At 37.4% G+C, this 25,698-nt stretch overlaps 1 protein-coding gene across 9 annotated transcripts in view; it reads right to left on the bottom strand.

Moving 5' to 3' along the window:
- Positions 1 to 25,698, bottom strand: part of kdm6a (lysine (K)-specific demethylase 6A) — a 79,972-nt gene that overhangs the window by 36,411 nt on the left and 17,863 nt on the right. For 6 of the 9 annotated variants that reach the window (XM_016251295.1, XM_016251287.1, XM_016251289.1 and 3 more), the window contains exons 6-7: positions 25,140 to 25,184; positions 15,368 to 15,488 (exon numbers count right to left, since the gene is read on the bottom strand). In XM_016251295.1, the coding sequence (XP_016106781.1) occupies positions 15,368 to 15,488; positions 25,140 to 25,184 (166 nt within the window). Of the gene's footprint in view, positions 1 to 3,327; positions 3,402 to 15,367; positions 15,489 to 25,139; positions 25,185 to 25,698 lie in introns of those variants that run through there. The other 3 variants (XM_016251290.1, XM_016251291.1, XM_016251296.1) reach the window with 2 other exon arrangements.

Genomic DNA, 25,698 nt, shown 5'->3' with positions numbered 1-25,698 from the left:
GGGACTAATAACACAAACGTCCATTGTTACAACTTTTCATTACGGTAATTTTCTCTTTATAATGTTATGCATATGACAGTCCCAATCATAGTTATTAATATTGTGCACTGCCGTTCGAGCTGCGTGCGCTGAAGCTGAAGAGCTGAATGAACACGGTAAACTGAAGTGCTGGCAGCTTATTTACTCAAGGAAATGCATCCTATGAGATTAATCAGATATTAATACAACAAACATAATATTAAAAGTTATATATGTACAAAATGAGGCAGTTATTACATGCTATAGTCAGAATGTGTGATCCTGTTGTGGAAGCGCTCTTCCCATAACAACGCGCTGAAACATGGCAAATAAACCCAAAGAATTCACAATGTTTTATTATAATAATGTTCTCATTAGAATGTTATATACACAACATTCCCAATCATAGTTATTAATGTTCTGCTGTTTGAGCTTTTTAATGTTCTGCTGTTTGAGCTGCATGCGCTGAGCTATGATCACCAGTAAACTGAAGAGCTCTGTTAACTTAACCAAACGCATTCTATGTGAGATAAATCAGATATAGGCCTACATAAAATAAACACATTACAACGTACAATTGCACAAAAGGCTGCAAATGCCAAAGTAGGCATGGGCCGATTACCGGTTTCAAGGTATACCGCAATCTGAAAATCTCACGGTTTCAATCACGTTATACCGTTCCTGCGGTATGCACTGTTTTCCCATGTCTCCTCAAAGACTGAAAGTGTAGGAATCCCTCAGGTTAAGTGCAGTGTAGAGAGTAACACGCCCCTCCCCCTCCTGTTGGTGCGAGCGAGCGGTCAGTCACGTGTCTATGATGGCCGAAGGAGCTTCCTCTGGAACTTACGCAATCTGCAACTGGCCGTATATTGTTTTATTGCAGCCGATCTCTTCTCTGGACTTGCACAAACTGCGTTGCAATGCATATTTTCCAAATGTCATTTATGTGAAAATATGAAGTCTGTAAACGCCCTTTAACAGAGGCCAGAGACGCTGAAGACGGACGCACAGACACAAATACTGTAGCAGGCAGATCCCTCACTGTTCATGATGCACAAACTATTGGAAGAAAATCCTAAATATTGATTTGGGGGTTTACATGAATGTGTTTGAGAGGAACTGATTGTGTTCGGAAACGTGTAGATGGTATTTTCTTTTCATCTCGTATAATTCACATTAAAGCAGTGTTTCAGCTCAGCTCTGCTTTGTTTAGTGCGATAACCAAGGAAACGCTGTATCAGCGCCTCCTGCTGTCAGAGAGTGAATCTGCGTCCCATTCCGAGCTTTTGCTGTTTGTTTCGTTCAGGAATGTAGTATAATTTCACAAAGCTAGTCAGAACATTCTGTTTTTGCTTCAAATTGGGTTATGAAATCAAATTATGTATATGAAATTAAATAAATTAATGATATGAAATTATATAAATGATATGTATATGAATTATATAACTAAAATTAAATAATTGTAATTACAGATTTAGGTTAAATATGTCAGTCTTTATTTTTCTTCTTTTTAGGGCAGCAGTATCTCTAGCAGCAAATCAACCATCCACATCAAAAGCTGCAGGACAGCCCACATTTCAGAAACAAATCAAAGAAAAAATAAACAAATACTACTGTTCCAAATATTCTGTATGTTGCTCAAAATATATTGTGTTCAGTTTTTTTTTTTTACCAGACATTTGAAATTAACATTAATACCGTGATATTTTTACTTAAGGTTATCATAAAGTCAAAATTTCATACCGGCCCATGCCTATGCACAAGCAAACTTAACTGTCATGGAGGTGTAGGCTAGTTCCGTTGTGGGCGAGCTCAACGCACGCACAAAACACGGGCGCACAAAGATTCAACAACATTATTTACAGTAATGTTCACATTATAATTTTATGTAGCCTTTATGACAGACTTGCCCTGCACATGTTGCACTTAAGTGTATTGTCCTTTTCGAAATGATTCCAACTACATTTCAAGCATTTCAAAACCATCATGGCGAACAGCGCGCATCTGAAGTGTCTCTGAAGGAAATAATGCATTATATATCAGACATTTGAAATTAACATTAATACCGTGATATTTTTACTTAAGGTTATCATAAAGTCAAAATTTCATACCGGCCCATGCCTATGCACAAGCAAACTTAACTGTCATGGAGGTGTAGGCTAGTTCCGTTGTGGGCGCGCTCAACGCACGCACAAAACACATGCGCACAAAGATTCAACAACATTATTTACAGTAATGTTCACATTATAATTTTATGTAGCCTTTATGACAGACTTGCCCTGCACATGTTGCACTTAAGTGTATTGTCCTTTTCGAAATGATTCCAACTACATTTCAAGCATTTCAAAACCATCATGGCGAACAGCGCGCATCTGAAGTGTCTCTGAAGGAAATAATGCATTATATATCGGCTTAAGATATCGGCCAAATTTTCTTATCGGGCCAACAGAAAAAACTTTAGCAAAACGAAATGATTCCAACTACATTTCAAGCATTTCAAAACCATCATGGCGAACAGCGCGCATCTGAAGTGTCTCTGAAGGAAATAATGCATTATATATCGGCTTAAGATATCGGCCAAATTTTCTTATCGGGCCAACAGAAAAAACTTTAGCAAAACAATTAGCATTTATCGGTCGATACCGATATGGTGGCCGATATATCGTGCATCCCTAAATATGTCTACACATATATAGCTAATAAATGATTCTGACTCGAGAGATGAAACACAGCAAGGTCATGAGGATGTGATCCTGCGTCCGACACAGCTAGTATTGTAAATTATGTTGTGCGCAGGGCATAGTAACACTCTCTCTGAGAAGCATGATCACAACACTAAATCACAAACCTTTTAACAACCCCAGACATAAAGAACCACCAGCTGCTCAGGTTACCAAGAAACCAGCCCAAAAGCAAAACCTTTAATAAAGCACTGAACCTGACCCAGCATAGAGGTACCTAGAGGAAACCCATCAACCTGCATAGCAACAACTGAGGAACGTGGCCAAGCATTACAATGTCCTGATGACCAGCGTACAGAACTCAAAGATACGACTTTCAATATAATACAACCACTGAAGTCAAATCAACAGACAATACCCAAAATGGATACCGAATTCACATATTTTAGAATAATGGAAATATAAAATGGTGTGCAACCAAGAGTTAAAAGTTAAACATTTAACAATCGCAGCACTTACATGCCAACAAATCATCACTACCTTCTGTCAAATACAAGAAAACATACAAACACACATCTATCTGCTTCATACAGACATCCTCCAACAAACAGAAACATGGATTACTGACCATAGAAAGCCCTTTGTGCTGAGCTGATCGCCACTGACCAACTGCTTCCTACACACTCGCTCTCTCTCTATGGCACTCGACTGGCAAGTAGATAATGCAGCAGGATTACCAGTATGTCTCTCTCTCTCTCTCTAATACGGATTACTATTCACATTAGAGCAGCGGCAGCAGCTGAGAGATGACACGCTGCTCTTTCCTCTCTCTCTCACTCCATACCTCCAGGCATTTTTCATCACACACACAACATACGGCAGCCATAAGCTTTCACTCTATTGCTCTCTGCAGGAAATCGGGACAGAGGAACAGGAGAAAACGGGGAAAAAACAAGATGAGAAAAGCAGGAGGTGGCAGGCTTTTCAGTGCATCGTATCAGCAGGCAATACAACAGTTCTAATAAGCGAACCAACACACTTTGAGGAAGCGTTTCTGAAAAAAAAAAAAAAAAAAGCTAGATGGAGCATAATAGAAAGCAACACGGCTGCCAAAAGAGCCATTTTACAGCAAAATAACAGCAACCTATCCCACAGCGGCCTATACTAGACTTACAATTTTTTTTTAAATATACATCTAAATACATACATAGTCTCAAAAACATAGGCTAATTGTTAAAAAAACTGTGGTCAGTAAGTTGAGTGCATAAGGATACATTAAATTAATCATAAGTGACAGTAAAAACATTTGTAACAAAAGATAATGTTTCAAACAAATGCTGTTCTTGTGAGCTTGCTTTTTCATCAAATAATTTTTTTTTTAGTTATATTTAATAAATAACAGAGAGAGAATAATAATAATAATAATAATAAGTTATTCTCTCTATGCTATTTTTCAATGTTTCAAGTGATGCAGGTGTTTCGTTCCCTGTAGGGTCGGCTGCCAAAAGAGCCATTTTACAGCAAAATAACAGCAACCTATCCCACAGCGGCCTATACTAGACTTACAATTTTTTTTTTAAATATACATCTAAATACATACATAGTCTCAAAAACATAGGCTAATTGTTAAAAAAACTGTGGTCAGTAAGTTGAGTGCATAAGGATACATTAAATTAATCATAAGTGACAGTAAAAACATTTGTAACAAAAGATAATGTTTCAAACAAATGCTGTTCTTGTGAGCTTGCTTTTTCATCAAATAATTTTTTTTTTAGTTATATTTAATAAATAACAGAGAGAGAATAATAATAATAATAATAATAAGTTATTCTCTCTATGCTATTTTTCAATGTTTCAAGTGATGCAGGTGTTTCGTTCCCTGTAGGGTTTTTTTATTTAAAAAACATTAATTTTTCATAATGTTTAGGGAAATTATTTGGTAGTCTCAAGGGGGCACAACCAAAAAAGTTTGAGATCCACTGGTCTAAAGTTAACAGACAGTGTTTAAAACATGCAGTGCACATGTTTACATATGTTTATTACCTAAAGTAGTGTGGTAACGCAACAGATTTGTTTATATATTTCTGCAATCTACTTTAGTTTGTGTGATTTGTTACTGACTTTCATATTAATGTTTACACCAGGCTTCTTTGTCAGTGCTTTATGTTGTCATAATTATTACATGCTTACAAGGTTGTGAATATTAAACTGCAAAAAGACAATTTAAATATGAATGTCCTGCATGTTCATTGGATTACCAGAAAATACACAACACAGTTTGTGAAAAAAAATATTCATTATTATTATTTATTCATTTTAGATGTTTACATTTGGAAAAGCTGTGCTTCCTGCATAAACCTGCCCCTGTTGATATGGCAGTAGCTTGCTTGCCCTACACAGTTACCTTGTTTAATTTCTTAATTCAAGTTATATATATTTTGTTCTAAAAAAAATCTCAATTCGATTATTTTCCAAAATCGTTGAGCCCTAATCAATGCCCCCGTCTTTTACTCTCACAATGAGCTTATCATACTCGTTTGCTACATTAGTAGGGCCCTATAATTTCCATGATGCAGAAAACATGGACGGAATCGCGGAATCCAGTCATAAAAACGGAATTTACTGTATAACGAGGAATTTCATGGAATTGGTCTAATTTTTGATGAATAAATAAACAGGTCAGTATATTATATTATATATATATATATATAAAAAAACATACTGACCTCTTTGTTTGTTAAATACCCTGCCTCCATTACATAGGCCTGTTTGTCACATCATTATAAGTGTTTGATCACCACATTTGAGTTATCATTGCAAAAAATGTGTTTATGTATATATATTCTGTTTATGTAGGCTATATACTATACTGTACTATAATATAGCCTACACAAAGAATATCAGCCGATATATCGGTACGCGTATATCGATATATATACTCCCTAATATCGGTATCGGCCCCCAAAAAAACCCATATCGGTCGGGCTCTAATTAGTATTTTTACAGATTGGTCACTTTTCCATTATGCTGTAGCTGCAGTAACAATTTCAGTCAGTCCTCATGAATAAGGTCAGTATGCTATGCAACTAGGGATAAACAAATTTAGAAAACACTCGGGCTTATGATTATATTTATGCTATGGCCGATAAACAATATTATTTATAGTCAACTGATTTATGGCCAATATACAGGGTATGCTTTTGTAATAAGTAAATATTAAGCTTAATATCATCTGGTATTAGTTAATAAGTAGGGGTTGACCGATTATCAGCCTGGCCGATTATCGCCGCCGATATTAAGCATTTTTATGATTATCGTATCGGTCATTTTCAAAACCGATTTGCCGATAAAATAACTTAATTTTGAAACGCACTATTTGGCTCTGATGCAGCCTGTCAGAACTCACCACTCTGTGGCCTAAAGCTGTCTCTGCCCACCGCCCATCTGATTTGTTGGGAGTCACGAGTCAGACCAATCAAAGCGGAATTCACTCTCACTCCGAAAGCGCTTGCTAACTGGAGCTGCTTCAGTGATCACGCATCAGTTGTCTCTCAAAGGCAAGGCAGCAGCAGACGTTGCTTAAGTTGCAATAGATCCTAATCCACTAACGTTGCACTGAAGTTTCAAAACACCTCAATATTATCTATGATTTCCACTCTATTTCATCTGCCTGATTTTGCTCCATTTCATCAACGAAAATAGTTCCAAATAAAGTAACAGCTCAGCCGCTGCGCATCTCTAAAAGCAAACACAGCGGTGTTTCATTCATGAATGAGTGCGCTTTTGAACGAATCTAGTGAGTCAGTGATTAATAATTACCCATTCATAAAGACAGTCACTTGCTTCATTCATGAATGAACAAGCCGTTCAAACGAATCATTTGAATGAATGATTCAGTGATAAAATCCGTGACTTGCCGCCATCTGCTGGTGATTTCAGTTTCATTTTTAGGTATAATTGCAGTTATTTAAATCATTTAATATTTCTGTATTCAATTTTATTTAAAACATTAATTTCCGCATGAATTTATGAATGTAATTGCACTCATGCCACCTCTGAGCCTCATTGAATGTCTGAAAATGTACCTACAAGCCACTTTTGTGTTCTTTTTGTGCCACCTGTGTAGTACAAATTAATTGTTCATTAATACTAATTTCATGATTGGTAACTTATTGGTCTTATTCTACTTCTTATTATATTGTTTTAAATTGAAATGTAAAAAATCTTATAAACATAAATTTTTGAATTTGACAGATGAAAATGATGCCATTGCAAAGATAAAAAGAGAATGCCCCTGTTAATCACTTCACCTCATATTAGGAAGGCAAATTTTTGATCAGAATTCTTGATTGATCAGAAGGTGTTCCTTAATTTTTTTTAATTAGGAGGACAAGCGCTCTTGATTACAATAAGAAAAACACTGCTCTTTAATAGCCTATTGAAACAATACTAAAATAAAAACACCGGTATATCACATATCTCTAAATGCAACTATGATTGAGCAAAAAATTAAAACCCCAAAAATTACTAGGGCTGTGTATCACCAGCAAAGTCACGATACGATACGTATCACGATACAGAGGCCACGATACGATACGTATCACGATACATGACTGCACTGAATTTCACCTCAGCAGAATTTAGAAAAACAGCTGTTTATTAAACACTGCTTACTATAGTGCCATTTCTAACTATTGGCAGAGCAGGCAGTTGACCTCTGCATTATGAAGGGCCTCCATAACTGTACCAGGAGTACAATATAGGTAATGGCATATGTTTCATGTTTACATTGTGCACTCCCCACCAGGTACAATATTCTGATTGTTTGCATCTTGTTTTTAAGCCCATAAATAATAATGTACTTGTTCTAATAAATTTATATTGTAATGTACTCATTCTAATATATTTTTAAAAAAATAATTTACATTGCTGGTAGGTTATCATTGCACAAATTAACACACTCTACAATAGCTCAAGGCTGATTTATGGTTGATTTATACTTGAGCAAGTACGCTTTGAGTACGCACGACGTTTTTTCGCGTGGCGGTGTGCACAACATTTTTTTGTAACTTTCCGCGCAGCTCCGCTTCCGAAGATGCACGAGTTCAAAGCGACTCTAGCCGAACATGCACGTCTGTGCCAGCATTTGTGTGAAACAAGCAGTTTGGTGTTAAGTGCAGTCACACACACAGATCACGCTGCGGCCGAACTCAGACATTCAGGAACAAACTTTTTAGCGCTGCCCCACAATTTTATCAACTAAATGGCTTAATCGCTCAAGAGCTACATTATCTTTCTCAACAAGGAGCTGGTAGCATCATTGTTTCAAAAGGAATTAAAATCATAGCTTTACTGTTAATAGAGAAACGCGGCAAAACGGTGGTAATTCATACATACACAGCCTCTCTCTCTCTCTCTCTGTCGTAAATGAACAGTTGATGAATCACACTTTTCTGAGAATAGACTTGAAGTGGAGATGGCTAAACTGCAAGCTAAGCGGTGTTTTCAGAAAGCAAGCGCGTTTATCCAGTGGAGAGAGAGCGTGTGAGCACAGGGTTGCCAGGTTGACAAAGATAAGTAGCACATTCAGCAGATATTTCTGTATTGCGGAAGTGTGAAGCTCTGTTTTGGGGATTACGTCTCTTTATATCAGGCAACCCAGTTGTGTTCCTCTGCGGCCAGATTATTAACAGATGCTCTATTCATTCTTTTTTAGAAACCTCGCACTTTTCTACTAAATTTTAAACGTTGTAAAATTAAGAGAGGTCCACTGCTGCACACGTGCCACAGTATCGATACAGGGCCAGCTGTATCGATACTCGTATCGTCAAATCTCTGTGACGATACATCGTCGTATCGATATTTTGAACAGCACTAAAAATTACTATGCATAAATATAATACACAGAATCAAATACACACCACAATCCTGAACAGAGATCAAAATTTTCAATGCAGATCATGTACCAGTATAAATGTACCAGTCTATATGTCAATGCAATGTTAGAAGGAATGACACTGCAAATAAACAAACCATGGCATTTTTGCAACAATTATGACACATAATGCTACAGATACATTGCTTAAGAATGCAGATGTAATGGCAAGATCACCTCCTGTTGTCTCCTATGGCAGACACTTACCAGAGGGTTATGTTCGAGGAGTGCAGGGTTGTACGGGAGGAGATTCACAGAATGCAGGGAGAGTAAAGGGAGCACTGCTGCCTGCCCACAGAGTTGCCGCTTTGTTCCCATAAGTGGGACACACAGGGAGCCGGTGAGCATTCAGCTGGCTGCCAACAAGCCCCTGCCACCCCTTCCCCAAAGCAGAGAGAGGACGTGCTGCACGTGCAGTTCTCACGACTTATTAGCACTCACTCGCTCTGGCTCACAATAAACTGAAGAGTAAAGGATGGTTGAGGATGTCGAATGCACTGCATTCACACACAGCAGTTTCATAAGAACCACCCACTCAGGAAGTGGGACTGAGACACTATCTGACTGACAAGTAAAGCAACCATTCACAGCCTATTTTATGTAGTTTATACAGCTATGTATCTGTACACAGCTATGTATCTGATGCCATGAACTAGTATTGTCAAAAGACCCGGTACTTCGGTACCAAGTCGGTTCTAAAAAAAATTGAAACGTTACAGTACCAGGTTTTTTTAAGTACCGGTGGTAACGAGTACCCGGTCAACCCGGTTCATGATGCGCTATTCAAAAGGTGCGCAGATGCGCTCTCTTTATAAAAGCACTGACACATGGCGACATCAAAACGAGGAAACACACCAAACTAACAAAACACTTTAAAAGACACCCAGATCAAATGAAAGAGTTCAAGCTGGTAAGTTTCATTTTAATCTTTAATATTTAGATCAGTGTTTCCCATACATTTATTTATTTGTGGCAGCCCGCCACAATATCAAAACTGACCGCCACAAATAGATTTTCCAAAAGGCTTCGACTTCATTGAATAAACATGAGCACTGCACATGTCAAAGTCAAAACCAGGTGCGGGTGTTTTTACATCACGTTATTTCTGAAGGAAACCGACTGTCTTCAGAAAATTATGGATGTCATTTTCATTTCATCTTGCCTGTAATGCCTGAGCAGCATTTGTGAGCTGAGCACTGCTTTGTGTACAGCCGTTACCTGCTGGCAGAGAATGAATTTGCATATATATGCCGCCACAAATAGAGTGCAAGTCTGGAGGAAACACCGCTTCTCTTATGAATATTATTCAATTTTTAAATTTGTCAGATTTAAATGAACTCTGTTAGAGTAGTTAATCGTTAGCATAAGCGTGGCTAACGCTAATATAATGAGCATTAGAATGAAGTTTCTTTATTGACTATTTAATGCTCCTATCACTTTTATTAGGGTAAAAAATATAGGAGGACATGACAATATTTACTATTTTTACACACCAGAGGCTTTTAAATGTATTGTGAATCTAAAATATGCGTGTTAGAGAATGTACAAATGGTTAACATTGTGTCATATCAGTCAGAAAAGCAGTTCTGGGCTTTTTATTTTAGCTAACTTGGTTGTTATTCTTGGCTGAATAACTCTAGGTTTTCAAAAGCCCTTTAAAATTAAACATGTACACAGTTTGGATTAAATGAAAGTATAGTCAAATTTTTAATTAGCATGTTTTTGTGTTTTGCTTTGGTACCAAAATTGGTACAGATAACTGTGCATTTTCACTGGTATTGGTACCGAATACTGAAATGTTGGTACCGTGACAACACTACCATAAACATAATGAACGTAAAATCAGTAAGCTCACCGGTGCTTAAGACCAGTGAGTGGGATCAAGAAGAAATTAGTAGAGGTTTGGCACAAGCTCAAAAATCAAATCCTCTGCACAGAGGTCGTCTTTCCTTTAGCCCAGATAGCTACTCAGCATGCACACACTCGCATTAGAAGAGCATGTAGAGATGCTAAAATTCACACTCTCCCCTGCCCTCAATGGCCTCAACATTAAGAGAGAGATTCATAAAAGGACAGTAATGCATATTTCCATGCATATTCCATCGACGTGACACCATATTTAACACCATTAAAGGTACAAGACATGAAGGAAATATGAGATACGCACTATAAATGCCATTTGTGCCATACACAATTTTTATTGCTAAAAATCATCCAGTTTCCTTATGTTTTAGCATAAATATATCAAAATCCATAAAAACTAAATGGTTTAAAATAGTAGATAAACAGATAAATATTTTAGAATAGAGTTGATCTCATTCTTTTCCACTGGCCGAATAGTATTTCAGTTGTTTTAAAGAATTTAAATCAAAATAAATGTATGCAGTTTTGCTGATAAGGTTAACATCTTTTAGCTATTTTTAGCCTATATTTATTGCAGTGTAAATAGAATTGTCTGACATGGCACGTCACTGACAAAGTAGCCTATTTTAAAAAGAAAACATGCATTCGACCACTGAATCCAGCAGTGTCCGCCCTAATATCGAAGTGCGCATCATTGATCATTGTTCTCACTAAAATATTTTCTCATAACATGAGATCTGCAGTTTAGTTTAAATATGAATTATTGTGCACCTATAGCACTCCTTGCTGTCATTAAAACAGCATGCCACAGGAAAAGTGATCAAGCGCATCCACTAAATATGTCTAAATTCATATAATTTTTGTTCAACTTCTGCGTAATGACTTTACATAATTTCAGTGCTTATCTCCATTAATGAGAGTGGGATATTTAATGTAAATGTGTATATAGAAATGAAAACAAATTTTAAAATCGTTGTTTACTTCATTACTTTTCTCACTCCAGGAAAAAGAGAGAACAGGGATCCTCAAATCTGGCCCACAAGATCCACTTTCCTGCAGAGTTTAGCTCTAACCCTAATCAAACACACCTGAGCATGCTAATCAATGTCTTCAGGATCATTAGAAAGTCACAGGTAGGCGAGTTTGATCAGGGTTGGAGCTAAACTCTGCAGCGCATTGGACCTCCAGGGCAAGATTTGAGGAACCCTGGTCTAGAATGTCTGTACGATGCATACATATTTACGGCAAGTTTATTTATTATAAATCCCGATATGTGCATGTAAAATTGCGTGCGCAATTTCTATGCCCATTTTGTGCGTGCGCAACGTTTATTAGTGTTGTCAAACGTTACTACTGTATATAAGGTTGACTTAAAGTGGGAACTAAATGTATTTTCCAACTACTGAAATATTAGTCACAAAAAATTGCTCATTACACAGAATCTGTACCAATATCATGGACCATAAGCATCACTTGGCCACTGAGTGTAGTTTGGGCTCCTCCTCAATGCATCCTGTAAATGTTGTCATACATTCTTAAAAATAAAGGTGATTCACGATGCCATGCTTTTTTGTCAAAATGCTTTCATAAAGAACCTTTAACATCTGAAGAAGCTTTACGTTTCACAAAAGGTTCATGGCGAAAGAAGGTTATAAAAAGTTGAGAAAGAGATGGTTCTTTAAAGAACCTGAATGGTTCTTTGTGGAACCAAAAATGGTTCTGTAAAGAACCTTTTAAGCACCTTTATTTTTAAGAGTGTGTGTCTTTCACACTTTCAGTCTGTTTTTCTTAATTAGTAAAATGCAATTTTATAGGAGGAGTTGAATCATCTAGACAACAGGTTAAGTAAAAATATTCATATGCAATAGCGCATTAATATTGCAAAATGCTCCTCTTTATAGTTATTTTTCTAGCTGACTGATGAGCTTTGGGACACCGAATGTTAATTCTGAGGTAAATGTAGCCTATATTATGTTGCAATGTTTACAAGCTTTACAAGCTTTACGCAATAATAAATTTTGAAACACTGAATGAGCTTTTGCATGAGACATTTCAGTAAGTTGTACTGTAGGCTCTCTTATAAAATAGCCTACCTTTTGATGTTAATTCATGTTTATTATGTATAATAGTAAAGAGAAAGATTAAATGGGTTCACTTGCCGCTTGAACTGAGGCGCTAAAGCAACCGCGCCTGCTGCATTAAATAGCACCAAAAACAAAACTGTATTTATTGTTTGAATTTCGTTATGAATTTGGAATCATATTAAAGCTGATACTTTGTTTATTAAAAAGTAACAAAGCACAAAGCTTTTTGCGATTACTGGACGGCAAGTGCACTTCAAATAATATGAAATTCACGTTTTAATAGAACACCGCATAGACTAAGATCTTGTTAAGAAGAAGCCATATTAGTAATGATTATAAACGAGAATTGTTAACGATATTGCCACTATCCACACAGCTGAAAGCTTTACCTGTTGTAGTTTGTTCAATGGAGCACAAAGCTTATTGCAATTATTGGACGGCAAGTGCGCTACAAATAATATGAAGCTCACGCAATAACAGAACAATGCTTACAGACTAAAGATCTTGATAACAAGAAGCCATATCAGTATCGATTATAAACTATCGCAAAACAAGCAGGAAAAAAGGCATTACATGCAAGTTATAACATGTAAATATATATAGTCGCCAGTGGCGACCTCAGCAAAAACTTCACTCGCAAATTAATATTTTTTCAGTCTGGAGCCCTGCTACTAATAACAGAACCGGCTTTACTGACAAGATGAACATGACAATCACATTTGATTAACTGTGCAGCCCTAATTATAAGTATTAACACTCTTTGCATAACAGAAAAAAACATCTGCCCACAGAAATGACACCTATTGTATAACCAAGTTAATCTACAGGTATCATACTGCTAAAAAGGCAAACTGTAAAAGGTGTGCATCAAATAAGACAATGTGGCCTGCCGTTTCAAAGGGAAAACTTCTCCAATACTATCCTTGACCAATGACAATGCCAACAGTCTGAACTAAACTACTGACACCAGCATCACAATATTTAATAATAAACACATACATTTCAAAAGGGTCCTCACACCATCGGTGCTTGGGCCCTAAAACACATTCAGAAGGCCAGTATCTTGTATTAAGGCATATTTAACCAACATTTAAGCCTGTTAGAAAATACATTATAGAGCATGCAGCTACTGTAACTCCAATAGTAGAGCATGGGACTAGCAATGCCAAGGTTTTTAGTTCAAGGGTTGGATTTCCAGGGCATGCACAAATTCAAAAATGTAATGCTAGAATACAATGCTAGTCACATGCCAAAACTAGGGGTGCTCCGATTGATCGGCCGATAATCGCTTTGGGATGGATTGATCGGCGGTCTCTAAAAAGGCCGATCTCAAAAAAACGATCTCAAGCTGATGACGTGCCGGTCATCAAAGGATTAGCATGACATGCAGCGGCACCGTCTCAGTCTCTGTCCAGCACGGGTAAAATAATTATAATGCTTAAGGTGAGGTACAATTCATATTTCTTCATTAAATTACTTATGAAGTTTGAAAACCTTATGTGAGACGTAATTTCACAAACAGGGAAAAGGATGCATGAGTGCATCACCGCGCACTCTCTCTCTTTCTCTCTCAAAATGCGCAAATGGCTTTAAATCACATCGCATCTGCACTATAAGCAAGCTGCACAGTTGACACAGGAATTTACACTCGCACAATCGAGGCAGTGTCACATCGTCACTAAAGTTTATAAATTGCATTTCTTTTTATTTCTTGCCAGTGTTTAACCATTCAGCGCTCGCACGCTCTCCTGGAGACTGTGCGCTCATGCCCACTCGCAGCGCACACGCATAACGCCAGGTTCACATTACTCCGTTTGCACTGCGTATGCAGTGCGTATTTTACCCGCGCTCATGTTACCGGATTAAAGCGTTCACAGACTGCATGCGGTTGCTGTCCAGCAGTGCGTTCCACGAGCGGTGCGTCTGCAGCAGTGCAGAGATTTTTTCCGCAACGAGCCTATTTTCTCTGCGATGCAAGCGCTGAATTAAAGTAACAGCGCATTGTTTGCGGTAAATATGAACATGGCTTTACACGAAAATGTAGTAATTACACCATAAATGCATATATTTAAAGTCTATTGTGTTTCACAGTCAACACATAGGCTATGGCTTTTGGCTAGGTTTAAAGCAAAAGAGCACTTTTAGATAAACAAGGCAATAATAGATGGCACTCGTGGAGGTAGGAAAATAAAGTGCTTTATGAGCGCAGAATTGTTTGTAATAAAGATTTAATGCGAAAGGCAGTAGTGCTGACTGTTTCTGTCAATGATAAGTTTTAATTTAGAATGTTTGTGATAACGTAAGAAAAGTAGTTTAAATGTTTTGCCACTTGCTTGAGCAACTAAATATTTAAATGTGGAAGTAAATGCACAAGTAAAAAGCATTGAATAATGTGTTTCTTATATTTATTGCGTTTAACACATCTATGAAAGATTGTATTACTGTACAGTGTAAAAAAAGAATCAATGCTGAAAAAGCATTTTAAGTAACACTGTTTGAATTTGAAATCAAAATGATTGTGTGAAAGCACAGTCAGTGCTGCTTCTGCACCGCTTAAGCTCAAAAATGAAATTCAGGCCCTGAGTAAATGTCTAAAATCTTGATTGGATCATCACTATAAATAATTCTACATGATAAAAAGAAGACTTTAAAAAGAAGATTATCGGTATCTGCAGATACTTCTTTCTATGATCGGCCTCAAAAATCCTGATCGGAGCACCCCTAGCCAAAAGCATAAATGTTTAAATGTAATATAGAGAAGGAGACTTGGCCGTTAAAAGACATACCTTGAGGCTCGACTCGTAGTCTGTGTTGACTTTAAACATCAGGCCGAGTCGCAGATGGATCTCCTTGGCTCTTGAGAAACTAGGGTCAATGTAAAGCACCTCCTGAAATGCTTTAATCGCCCTGTGGAAGAAAAGAAACAACAACAAAAAATCTTAAGGAAGAGACACTCATTTATAGATACAATGTGATTAATAATTAAATAATGACTAACTTATAATTCATTTTAAAAAATCTCGCATTAAAATTTGGGAAATTAATGATTTGAAGCAACAAATAGTAAAATTGCTTGGCACATGTGCTTCAAAACGAAAAGCAGAAGCATTATTGCAATGGAAATACTAGTGAAACTCGTGCTGCGTGGCTGACTGTTGTAACCCATCTATTAATATTACATATATATGCATGACATTCAAATGTATAACAGATAACAGAGTGTCACACACACAGTAGACTATTACACTTGATCTCCACCTCTTACAGAGATTGCAAAACGTGGTCGGCTCACAGCAGTGGGTTTTGCTTGCTTATACAATGTTCGCTCAGACAAACAGACAATGTTTTTGCTGAGCCACGGCCCACTGAACTCAATGGCCCCGATCCCCCTCCTCTCCCCCCCAAACAGTCTTTTCTGCTCTCTCTGCAGAGCACTGCAGTGTGAGAGCTCTGCGTGACAGAACGTAAAGCTAGGGCTGCACAATATATCGTTTCAGCATCGATATCGCGATATGCGCATCCGTGATAGTCACATCGCAGGATGTTTAGTATAGGCTACTGATCGTTATATTTATACTGATTGTTTTCTTTGCTCACACAGACATTATGTCTACACCGGACACGACAGCTGTACAGAGATACCCATTTTAAATACATTTAGTAGCAGAGCTACTGCACGCGATTTTCAGTGCTGGAAATCCATTTATTCTTTGCTGAAACTTCCGCGTCATCGTGGAGAGCGCAGGTCACGGTTTCTTAGCAACGGCAGACGCCACGAAAGCGCAAGCTCTCGAGCGCTTTGGAAAGAAGGAGAAAATATCACGACTGGCGATTTCCAACGCGCCCCTAAAGTCTGTCTACACTGGACGCGACAAAGCGACCGTTGCCAATCATTTGAACTTTGTGTCAGTATGTCATAAAGAGAACGCAGCATCAGTTTTCTGTCGGGGATTTGTCAACAAAGCACAAAGAAAAATCACTTTTGTAGCTTTAATACAGATTTATTCGATTTAATTTATACAGTGAACACATGCAGTGTTATTTTATATTTGATTAGGGCTGCCACTAACGACTACTTTTATTTAGATTAATATATCGACTAATTTGATTAATCGATTCATCTAAACGATTAATTTCCCACAAAAAAAAAATCTACAATTTTACTTAAGAATATTTTATTAAACTATTTCATTAAACTAAATGAAATCCAAAAGTAAAAAAGTAAAGTGCTACAAAGTACAAGCAGCAAGTGTCCATCTCGTAGTCCAGGGATCCTCAAATCTGGCCCACGAGATCCACTTTCCTGCAGAGTTTAGCTCTAACCATAATCAAACACACCTGACGGCGGTAGTTGGTCCATTACCACCGCGGTGATAAAAATCTGCCACCGTCACAGCCCTACACTTAGGGATGGGTATCGTTTACATTTTATCGATACCGATACCGGTATTATCGATACTATTTGGTGCAAAAAGATATGAAGTGAAAAGTAGTTGAAAATTTCAAGTTATTTTATTACTGCTGAACTTTAGCAACTGTTTAGCAACAGTTCTTCAGTCAAGAGCAGTGAGTTATTTTTCTCTTTGTGTTTTATTTTATTAACATTAAAGGAATAGTTTACCCCAAAATTTAAATTGTGTCATTTACTCACTCTCAAGTTGTTTTAAACCTGAATGAGTTTCTTTCTTCTGTTGAACATAAGTTATTTTGATGAATGTGGGAAACTAAACAGTTGCTGGTTCCCAGTGACTTTCATATTTTTTTCCCCCTACTATTAAAGTCAGTGGGGACCAGCAACTGTTTGGTTACCCATATTCTTCAAAATATCTTCTTTTGTGTTCAGCACAAGAATAAATAAAAATTAAAGGGCTGCAACAACTAATCGATCAAATCGATTATGGATTATGAAAATCATCGACAACGATTCTCATTATCGATTAATCGGGTCTGCACACAGTGCACGTCCAACATAATTTACATACTTGTCCAACTTCAGCCTGTCGCGTCAAATTAAAGCACTGAATTACTTATTTCTATCGACAAAATGCATCTAAAATAGTGGAGGAAACAGAATGAGATGCTGCAGGAGAGTTATGTGATCCAAGCTGCCCAAAACATGAGAATTCTTTATTTTAAGCTTTAAGCTAATGCATTAGAGTAATGGCTTGCCCTGTCAGGCGCTTTAACAGATGCATGTGCATCCTCAGCGCAAAAAAACTTTCAGTTAACGGTCATATCCTTATGTATAAATGACACAAATTGACATGAGCATTTCCATTTTTGCATAAAGGTCCGTCCTGACAGTCGGTGTTCAATTTCAATCTTTACTGAATGAGCGCCAGCGCGTCAGACAGACGGAAAACAGAGACAATTAATAATCAGCGCAAAAACATTAATTGTGCTGAAATATCTGTTGTTGAAAGTTAAATAAAGGTTTAACGGTCAACATGCATTGCACATTTTATGAGAGTAGGAACTGTAAGGGGATAACAGCGTGTAATTGTCTGAATATAAATATCAGACGCATCAAAACCGCCTTTAACGGGATAAAGAAATGACACTAAGGCCTATTCGGAATCCATGAGTTTTATCACTGAGGTGATAAGTACATTTATTTTACAGACGTCCATATGAGAAAGAATTACCGTCCGAATCGGGCTATGACGTGACTGTGGTCAAAGTGAACGCGTTCCTGCAGAACATTACTCTTACCTATTGGTTACCACGGAGTTTGTGATTTTATTCGTCTTTATCATCTTTATTAATATTTACATTTTTAATGCAGAGATTTAAAATATATTCACTATATACAATGCTTAACAAATTTATTAAAAAAAAATATATGTAAGGTTTTTAACAAATTATGGTTTGTGCCACTACTGCTCTAAACTAACAGTACTGGTGATTACCAAAATCATTTTTTAGCTTTCTGTATTGGTTAGTCCTCCAATATGCATAAGCTCTTTAGTAACAGTAGTAGGCTGTTTCTAATGCTATAATATAATTATTGCTGTTATCTATGAAAGAAAGGCAGAGAGCTTTATAGTGTTTTTTTCAGATACCCAATTACAGTCAAAAAGTACTTAATGCCAGCAAGAATGCAAGCTATGAAGGGCATAGGAGGCCATTTTTGTTATGTGAATAAAAGTATTTAGTTATAAATGACAATAACATTTTTTGGATTTAAACAATTTTTTGACAGATTCCTAAAATAGGTCTTCTCTTTATTATGGCAGGTGGTCTAATAAATTGTTAAGCACTGTATGTTTCCATAGCATTCATTTGGAACGTTTGTTTTAAGGACACTGGGCAGAATGTGGAGTAGTGTGTTTTTGTCAATAAAATAAAAAAAGAAAATTGTTTGTTTTTAATCCGATTAATCGGAAAAATAATCGACCAACTAATCGATTATCAAAATAATGGTTAGTTGCAGCCCTAAAAAATTAATACATGTTTAGTACAACATGACTGAGTAAATAATGACAATTAAAATTTTTGGGTGAACTATCCCTTTAATGACAAGCGGCAGCATGTTTAGTACTGCCGATTTAAGAGCACACATCCGTTTTTCTCTCACTGGTCTACTTTCACTTTAGCACATGTTAGAACAGCACGTAAATGAAATGTTTAACCGGCAAGGCTTTAAAGAACGCGGAAATAATGTACTTTTGTGATTGCGAATAAGTGCAGTGTCTCGTGAGTGTAACTATACCGAATCACCTTGATTTGATGTGAATGTGTCTCGCGAGTTGCAGTTGGAGGTGGGAGACATAGCCTAATACAGCGCATAGCTTGAGGTAGAAGTTGTATTTTGTTAGTAAATGTTTCATTATATTACTAATGTTGCCTCCTTTGTTCACTATTACACTACTGCATATATTGCATCTGACACTGGTGTCACTTAGTTTTGTAACGTGAGCCCACACTTTCAAACGTTTCACTCTTGCCGCGATGAATGATTGCACGCAAACACACACCGCGCATATGAATGGATATCACACGCACGTCGAGCAAACCTCGGCCACATCATTCAGTGAAGGAAAATGACAAGCAGCAGCATCTAATTCGACGTTAACATTGAAGTATACAGAGATAAAATAATGCACATATCAATAACAGTATCGTTTGTCCTGAAGCTTATCGGTATTCCGGTATCGACCCAATTATGTACCGCTCTAAAAAAATACTGGTTCTCGGTACCCATCCCTAATGACACTATATAAAAGGAAATTGAAAAGATCAATAAATACGTGAATATTCATAAGATCAATTAGCATGGCTGGTGACTGGTATTATAATTAATTTTAACACATTTTTTATTATGAATTTTGCGGGGAAACACAAAAGATATTGTGGCCACGAATTATGAGTTCGTTCTCACGACTTAATTTGTTCCCTCATTTTAGTTAAATCATAGGTTAACAAGGGAAAAAATGAATGAAACATGAACAGTAGCCACAAATTAATTAGTCGTAGTAATGAATTACCAAGCTGATTGAATGAATTATACATTTTTTTATATCTATTTTTTCAGCAGGACACATGAGTATTTCACATGTGCCAGTATTCAGTTTCTCTTACCCCACAGCTCAACATCCAATATAAATGCCTCACTCGTGCTGAAAATATTATTTGCTTTTCTGCCCATTTACAAATGGTGTGCGAGTTGCTGTGGAATATTAGGAGAAAACATGAAGATATGAGACAAGAGATGGGCTCCAACCTGTTCCCTATATTTGATGTTCAAGAACTTTATTGTTTCTATTTTAATGTACGTTTAAAGTTTAGATCACATTAAAAGCATAATTTGTACAATGTGAATTATTTGCACAAAAGATCCAGCCCCGTCACAGTCACTCACAGCCCTAATGACTTGCTTGCTTGCTTTGCGTCTGCTGCACGAGTTTTGCACATAAGCCACACGTACCCCCAAAACTACGTGGGTACTAACTAGGTGGGGTTCCCCTCGGTCCGTTCACCGGGGGGCCCCCTCAAGCTCGGGGCCCGGTGCGCCCGCACCAGTTGCACCCCCCTAAGGACGGCCCTGGCTACATCTCTTTGTCTCTCAACCTTGCTGGCTTTGAAGATCCCTGAATTACAGCGATTGGCAAGTGAGTGAACAAGAATAAGAGAGAAAATGAGAGAGAGAAAATGGGAATCATTTACTAGCAAGCAAGAATCCATGCCTGAGTCACATGCTCTAAAGCAGGGGTGCCCAAACTCGGTCCTGGAGGGCCAGTGTCCTGCAGAGTTTAGCTCCAACTTGCCTCAACACACCTGCCTTTAAGTTTCTAGTATGCCTAGTGAGAGCTTGATTATCTGGTTCAGGTGTGTTTAATTGGGGTTGGAGCTAAACTCTTCAGGACACCGGCCCTCCAGGACCGAGTTTGGACACCCCTGCTCTAAAGTCACTGCACACTGAAATTAATGATCCAAGTTACGATTAGGGATGCAACGATACCATTTTTTCAGATCAGATCAGTTTTATTTTTTTAAATCAATGTAGAATTTCTATACTTCTGATCGTCACTCTTTTTTGTGTTAAACACAATCTACTAAATATAGACGACTTCATTTCAATGAAAAATAACGAATGAAAAAATACATAATCTATGACAAAAATACAATTATAAATTAGGTTAGTGGATAATTTAGCAGCAAAAGTTATTCTAGAAAAATCATGAGTGCACAATTTTATAAAATCTAAACATTCAGCGGAATAACATTATTTAGTGGGGAACAAATAAAAGCGAATAAGTGTAGGACTAATTCTGGTAAAATTTTACACATTGCTCTTTATACTGTTGTAAAATACATTAATGAAAACAAATAAATGTATTTATATATAATAGGGTTGGGCGATGTCTACCAAATTGGCATCTGACGATGTCTGCAGTGAAACATCGTGATGGACGATGGCATCGGGGGGCGGGGCGGGGCGGGGTTAGGGGTGTGCCCAAAACGTGAAACAAATGGCGCGTTATACAGAGCCACTAAAAGGTTAGCCGCTTGCTAGCGGTAGCCTGTTGCATTACATTACATGAAAGTTCACTTACCACATACACAGAGTAAGGAGAAATGTCTGACAGGATGATGGAGAATGATTTGCAGATCCTGAGCACCAATGACAAACATAAAATCTTGTCAAATGTGTGATAAGTACTGCCGCTCCAATTTAATGACTTAAATATTCATCTGTACCTCACATTAAACTATGGAATGGCTTCAGAACACTTGGACTTTGACTTTATGGTGCTTTATAATGTTTTTGTGCTTTTGTGGGGCTTAACAATAACACAATAGTATTCGCACAATATCGGATTCTGATCGGTCTCGTCTGACAGATACCCGATCCGGCAGAAAATGTCAGTATCGGAGCCGATACCGATACTAAGTAGAGCCCGACCGATATATCGTTTTGCCGCTAGGAGCCTGTCGCCGATATATTGGTATCGGCGAATATGCCGCCGATATGAATTTTTTTTTACAGAACATATAAATGCAGATAAAATGCTTGAAATGGTGTAATTACTTAGTTTGTCCAGCAGAGCGTGCTCCATTGTTTGCTACTGGCGACCTGGATGAAACGCTTTAAAGCTTAAGTCAATGGAAAACCATTGAAACTTTGAACGGCCATATCTCCGTAACGGCTTGGCGAATCCGCACCAAATTCGGGGGATCTCTTCAGCTCAAGGAACCCTCTCGAACGCGAATCAAGTGTACGTCTCGAGGCCCTCTTTCGAATGAGACCGCCCCCGGGGTTCGGGAGTTACGGGTGGTTAAATTTGCGATCCGGCGCCAACCGATCTAGCGATCCCGGGGGGCTTCCAACACGTGGAGGGTGGCGTTTGAGAGGGCTCCTCGAGCTGAAGAATCAAATGAAAAAAATATACAAGACAAACTAAAATATTTTGTTAATAAATATATATATTTTTTTTTGTTGTTGTTGTTCAAATAAAATAATGGCTTTTAAGAATTAAAAATAATCTGATTTTGGAGTTTGACAATGAACACATTGCAACCATGCTTGGGATGGCCCACATAAACGAGCAAAAATGCTTTACATGTCTTGACATAATTTCTAAACATTAAACATTGACTGTCAGTCTTTATTCACCTGTTTCTCATTCAAATTAATTAAAGTAAATCGTGTAAATTACATCGCTAATGTCATAGAATAGCACATTGTAACGCAGTGTTACAACGTGCCCCATCTGCGCAAATGGAATTTAAAACTGGTTAATGTCTTCTGCTAGTAATCAAAGCATTAAAAAAAAATAAAAAAATAAAAATATCTGAACTGATAAATAAGAGATTGGAGATTAAAATAATAGCAGATTTTTCTCATTTTAAATTAAATTCTGGCGTAAGTAAATTTTTTATTATTCAATGTTACTATGGTAAAATAAATATTCAAACCACGTGTGTTACAACTAACACCCCATTACTTTGTGCATCGCACTCATCGCAAGTTTGTTAAATTGTTAAATGCCCTTACATATCTCTGTCACCATTATAAGTGTTTGATCACCACATTTGAGTGATCATTGCAAAAAATGTGTTTATGTATATATATTCTGTTTATGTATATACTGTATTCTATATATAGTACCAGTCAAATGTTTGGACAAACGAATTGGAAAGTGTCCAAACTTTTGACTGGTACTGTACTATAATATACACAAAGAATATCGGCCGATTTATCGATATCGGCCAATTTTTTTACTCCCTAATATCGGTATCGGCCCCAAAAAACCCATATCAGTCAGGCTCTAATACTAAGTATAGGATCGATGCATCCCTAGCTACGATCAATAGGATTACTTGACCTACAGGATAAAAACGTGACAAAGATGTTTAGACTTTCAATGAGTAATTGAGTCAAGGACCTGAAAGCTACATGCAACCAAAAAAACACAACTGAACATAATGCTCCAGGTTCAGTAATAGTTATGGTGTGTGCAAAGCTAAATGAATATTCGCATTGCGTTGTTGCTCTAGATTACTCCCAGAATGTTTTTCCATGTCACTCGTGTGAATAGAAACATTGCATAATGCTCTCATCCATTTTCTGATATAACCGGACATGTGAAACCGGACATGTCAATAAGCTCTTCCCTGATTGGCTTGCGTGACAACGTGTCACATGAATTATCTGCTCAAGCTGAAATTTTTCAACTTGCACAGAAGATGCAAATAATGTGTATATCACAGATTTGTGGAAAATGCGACACCCGCTGCAAATTCATGTATTTGCATTAGGGATGGTAAGATTCACTGATTTGCATTGGTGCATCGGCATACAAGTTAACAATGTAAAACATCGGTTTAAAAAAGTTTGCATCGGATACAAGTTGGCATTTATATCTATAGTTTCTAACATATTTGCATTGGTAAAAAAACTATTTATATATAATTATTAGAAGATGTGCTATACTTTATTTAGAAAGTGACCAATAACTTTCTCCTCTCTAAACAGTTTCTTAAGTGTGTTCTCTCATCTCCACTGCTGCTACATGAATATAACACATCACAACACTACGGAGACCAAGGCGTGCCCTGAGAGTCACATAATATAGATTAACATGGCTGTCTGTCTGAACCAAAGAAATAAAAGTGAACTACCTGTACCATATTGAATTGCATAGATAGCATCATATTTTTCCCATTGCATTGTGTTGAATCAAATTGAAATCGGATCGCACTGCATCGTAATGGGGTGAATTGGATCGCATCGCATCAGTAGCTGCTTCATATGTATCTTTAATGTAGTGTATCGTTGGCTACAAATCAAGACGCGTATTGCTCAGTTATGAAGATGCACACCCCTACTTTGCATTGACTTTGTAAGTAATCGACTCGTGCAAATAATTAAATTAGCTTTTGGTATGCACACTACATCAACAGGATCTGTGACATTTTACATCACCATAGGAAAAAAATTTACACTCAAAAAATGCCTTTAACGTAATTTTCAACAGGGAAAGACGATGTCCCAGAAAAAGTTCAAATATACAGTTTCAAAAGTACAAAACTTAACTTCACAATCACAAAACTTAAATCATATGCTTCAGCATGGCACTATGTGATAGAATAACCAACCATAACCTTGCCTGTGCAATGATATCAATTATCCATTAGGCACTTTTTACATGGCACAAACTGCCTACAGGCATTAGAGGAATAGCCACTGCATCCACCTAAACAAGTAAACACTAATCAAAAGGACGATTTACAAAGAATGTCTTTAAAAGAAAAAAAAAATTTACATTTCACATAATAACGTAAGAGCTTTAACAAATACTAGCTTGTCATTTGTGCTTTCAACCTCAGCTACTTACAAATGCAGCATACATTCCCATACCAACTGTTTAACGATGCAGATGGTCTATTTCTAACAGCTATCAACATGTCATTCCTTTTTTATCCATTATACACATCAATGTACTTCTATATGTGCCAAGTTAATGCAAATACTCTTGCTGCTTGAGCAAGCTGAACATATCTAACAGAGCATGTCTGAGGCATACCCTTACAAAACCAACATGGTATGCCTACCTTCTCTGTCCAGAATGGGCATCTGAGGGGGTGCGCTGCACTGCCCTAAGACAAGGAAAGAGGGGACCTCCAGTAGTAAATATCACAATTGCCAAATCAATACCAATATCCAATAAAATTTTATACGCTATACATTAATATATAAAATTGACCTTAAAACACTATTGGGGAGGGGGGGGGGGGGGGGGGGCGGTGGTTGCATCCCATTTTAGATCTGCGCCTATTGAACCGCTTAGTCATGCGACTGAAGTTCAGAATGCTCACACTTAAACAAGTCATGTCTCAGATCAGGTCCGAGGACTGGTTTGTCACGATCGATCTGAAAGACGCATATTTCCATATCTCCATCCTTCCTCATCACAGGAAGTTCCTGAGGTTCGTTTTTGGGGGCAAAAGCCTACCAATACTGGTTCTTCCTTAGGCCTTGCACTCTCACCCCACACTTCCACGACTCAACCACATCGACGATTGGTTGATATTAGCTCAGTCAGAGCGGATGGCGGTTCGACATCGAGATGTCGTTCTCGCTCACACGAAAGAGCTGGGGTTAAGACTTAAC

Source organism: Sinocyclocheilus grahami, unplaced genomic scaffold (genome assembly GCF_001515645.1).
Source record: "Sinocyclocheilus grahami isolate Dianchi unplaced genomic scaffold, SAMN03320097.WGS_v1.1 scaffold1036.1, whole genome shotgun sequence".
Classification (NCBI taxonomy): domain Eukaryota; kingdom Metazoa; phylum Chordata; class Actinopteri; order Cypriniformes; family Cyprinidae; genus Sinocyclocheilus; species Sinocyclocheilus grahami.
Note: the sequence above shows the minus strand (reverse complement) of the source record. Positions and strands in the feature narration are given on the sequence as shown.